Below are 2,885 nucleotides of genomic sequence, written 5' to 3'. Positions count from 1 at the left end.
TCGCTACAAGCATGCTTAGTGTGAGGGATTGCCTAGAGTCGATGCAATCAACTGGTTTTCCTTAGATAGAAAACTTTGAATCTATTTGACTGTATGATTTGTTGAACTGTAAATTGCCTTGGGATGACGTGTTGTGAATTGGCGCTATAGAAATAAACTGAATCGAATTGAATTGAGAAATTATTGTTATTATTTTTTTTACTGATCGACTCTAAATTCATTAAATCACTGCAAGCATATTAGTTTTAGTTATAGATAATTGATTATTCCTCTCTGACCTGACTTGTCCTTTAAAGGTGGCAATAGCTCTGATTATCTCAGTTGGTAGATCACATGGCTTAAGCCTTTTACCCTTATTCTACAGCCTAGCCCTAAACTTCTTCTGATCATGAGTGGAAAATTTAAATTACCCAGATGATCAAGACTAACCTTTGACCTCAGTGTAAAACGAGTCGATTTTCATTTTCCACTGAATTCTGCTCAACACTGACGTCCCCATGTACATCAACATGTTGATTAACCGTTCAACAAACGCCATGTGATCGCTGTACGGCAGCGGAGACGCTGGGACATAGGACGCCGGCAACAATGCCTGACCGCAGTCACGCTCCAACGTGCTGCCAAATGAGAACCGCATGGAAACTACGAGGGGCAGGCCGAGGATGTCGGCCACAAGGTCTCCACAAGGCGCCATGGGGTCATGTAGGACCACATCGAAAGCGGAGTTCCGCAAGGTTTCCATCAGCTCCTTGTTCTTCAGCATGGCTTCACACTGCTGCATCCCGATCTGAGCAAAATTACTCAGGATTGTCATCGGCACCAGAAAGCGGCGCAGCAGTGAAGAGTTGTGGGCCTCGTACATGGAGAAGTGAATGAAATCGTGCATCCAGCTAGTCATGTCCGATTTACTGAAAGGAACCTGAAGAAGGAAACAGATGCAGCAGATCAGTTTATTAATCAACTAACTGATCATATTCTAACACTAACAAGGAAAATATTGAATGAATTTCCAGTGAATTCAAAAATTAAGAATGGAAACACAAGGTTCAGCTAATGATGATGTTTTAAGTTGATCAGTACTTGCTAAAATGTATATACCAGCATTGATCTGTGNTTGATGTTGATCAGTACTTGCTAAAATGTATATACCAGCATTGATCTGTGAGATGGTGGTTGGAGTTCATCACCTTGAAAACCAGGAAGTTGAACTTAGCAGCATCTCTGCTGCTGTTGAAGTTGACGGACGGCGATGCATCCGGCACCAGAACGGTGACCTTGTGGTTTCTTCTCACAAGCTCCTCTATGATTGTCCGCATGTTGAGCCAGTGGCTGTGCTCACCTGGAAAGGCCAGAACGTGTCCTCCATCTGCCAAAGAGAAGAAAATCCCCACCAGCAGGACAGAAAGAGGACTCATTGTGGATCACAGTGAATAAATGGAGGACCGAGTGTTTGTCTGCAGCTAAAGATCCAGAGTCCAAACTGATCAAAGGTAACTGTAAGCTCTGATCTGATTGGAGCTCAGAGCACAATCATCAGTTTAGAGCTGTAAACACTGCTTAACAGTCAGAAGGAAAAGGAAAATCAAGGCAACCAGCATTCTTCTTTTGAATAGAACACGTGACTGATAAGGTTTATTTTGTGAGATGAGTTCATTCAGATGTGGATGATTCAATAAGTACCCAACCAGATAAGAGCACAGTCTAAAGTTTAATAACTGAGCAGATCTAGGGCAAACAAGAGACACACAAAGGTCTGAATTTCTATCTATATGTGGACTTTTCAATGACTTCCATTCATTTTAGTTATTGCATTTATGACTAACCCTGACATTTACCCTAACCCTAACCATTATCAATGTATTCCCCAACCCTAACCTTAGCCTAAAGGTAATTCACACCATACATCTAAACTACCACACACAAACACATCTCTTTATGTTTGCTGCGTCTTTCTATGGAATTACATTCACTTTAAACCAATTTAACAGCCTTACTGTGACCCTTACTCTATACCTAACCATTAAGGGTTAATACCTAACCTTAACCTAAACTCAGTTCATAACTTGGTCCTAAATATGACCCCTGACCATGAAACAGCAATTTCACTTATGGAGCAGAACAGCTCACACACACATTCTTACAGAGTGTGGAAAGACAGAGGCGGTTTCCATTGGTTGATATCACACCCCACAGCGCCATTCACCTCACCTCCTCATTACAGTAAAAGTAAAAAAAAAACAAGTTTGAGCCTTTTTTTAAACATTCTTGGAACTCATGATTGGAAATTGCTTTAACTCTTTTTCGAGTTTATTCCAGACCTTCACACCTGAAATGCACATTCTCTTCATGGTGTTTTAACCCTCAAGGTTCTGAAGTTAAGATTTTCCCTGTAGTCATAGCCCCCCACTCGATCAGAAAACAGCTTTTGAATATTTCCTGGTAGTTGTTTATTTCTAGCTTCATACATAAACTGAGCTATTTGAAATTCTACCAGATCTGGGAGTTGAGGAGGCGGGACACCAATATATAGCAAAGGTCACGGATTAGTAGACCGCGGTCCGGATCCGGACCCACCGACTGGCTAATCTTGACCCAACCTGATTTAAAACATTTATAAATTACTGCATGTTGTCCGACGACAGTGTCTAATTTCACTTGCGCCGTGTTTCTTGTTTGTACGTTAAAGCCCTACAGAGCTTAGGCACCAGGCTGCACGTGATCCAAATAAGCCAATGAGCTGTCAGTCTGGGTTGCTGCTGCTGCTACTTTTAGACGCGGTAGGCAAGCCTGTGGCAAGCCGGGCGATGGGAAAGAAGGAGAAGACGATGAGAAAAAGAGAGCAGAGAAAGTGTGGACTGCTGGAAGAACTGCGGTGAACTGGTGAA

At 42.3% G+C, this 2,885-nt stretch overlaps 1 protein-coding gene across 1 annotated transcript in view; it reads right to left on the bottom strand.

The window, feature by feature from the left end:
• Positions 1-1,415, bottom strand: part of LOC107102568 (UDP-glucuronosyltransferase 2C1-like) — a 5,648-nt gene extending 4,233 nt beyond the window's left edge. The window contains exons 1-2 of the mRNA XM_015401941.1: positions 1,188-1,415; positions 430-919 (exon numbers count right to left, since the gene is read on the bottom strand). Of these exons, the coding sequence (XP_015257427.1) occupies positions 430-919; positions 1,188-1,415 (718 nt within the window). The remainder of the gene's footprint in view (positions 1-429; positions 920-1,187) is intronic.
• Between the last annotated feature and the right edge of the window lie 1,470 nt (positions 1,416-2,885).

Source organism: Cyprinodon variegatus, unplaced genomic scaffold, assembly GCF_000732505.1.
Source record: "Cyprinodon variegatus isolate N-32 unplaced genomic scaffold, C_variegatus-1.0 Scaffold1274, whole genome shotgun sequence".
NCBI lineage: Eukaryota > Metazoa > Chordata > Actinopteri > Cyprinodontiformes > Cyprinodontidae > Cyprinodon > Cyprinodon variegatus.
This window is presented reverse-complemented; position numbering and strand designations above follow the sequence as displayed.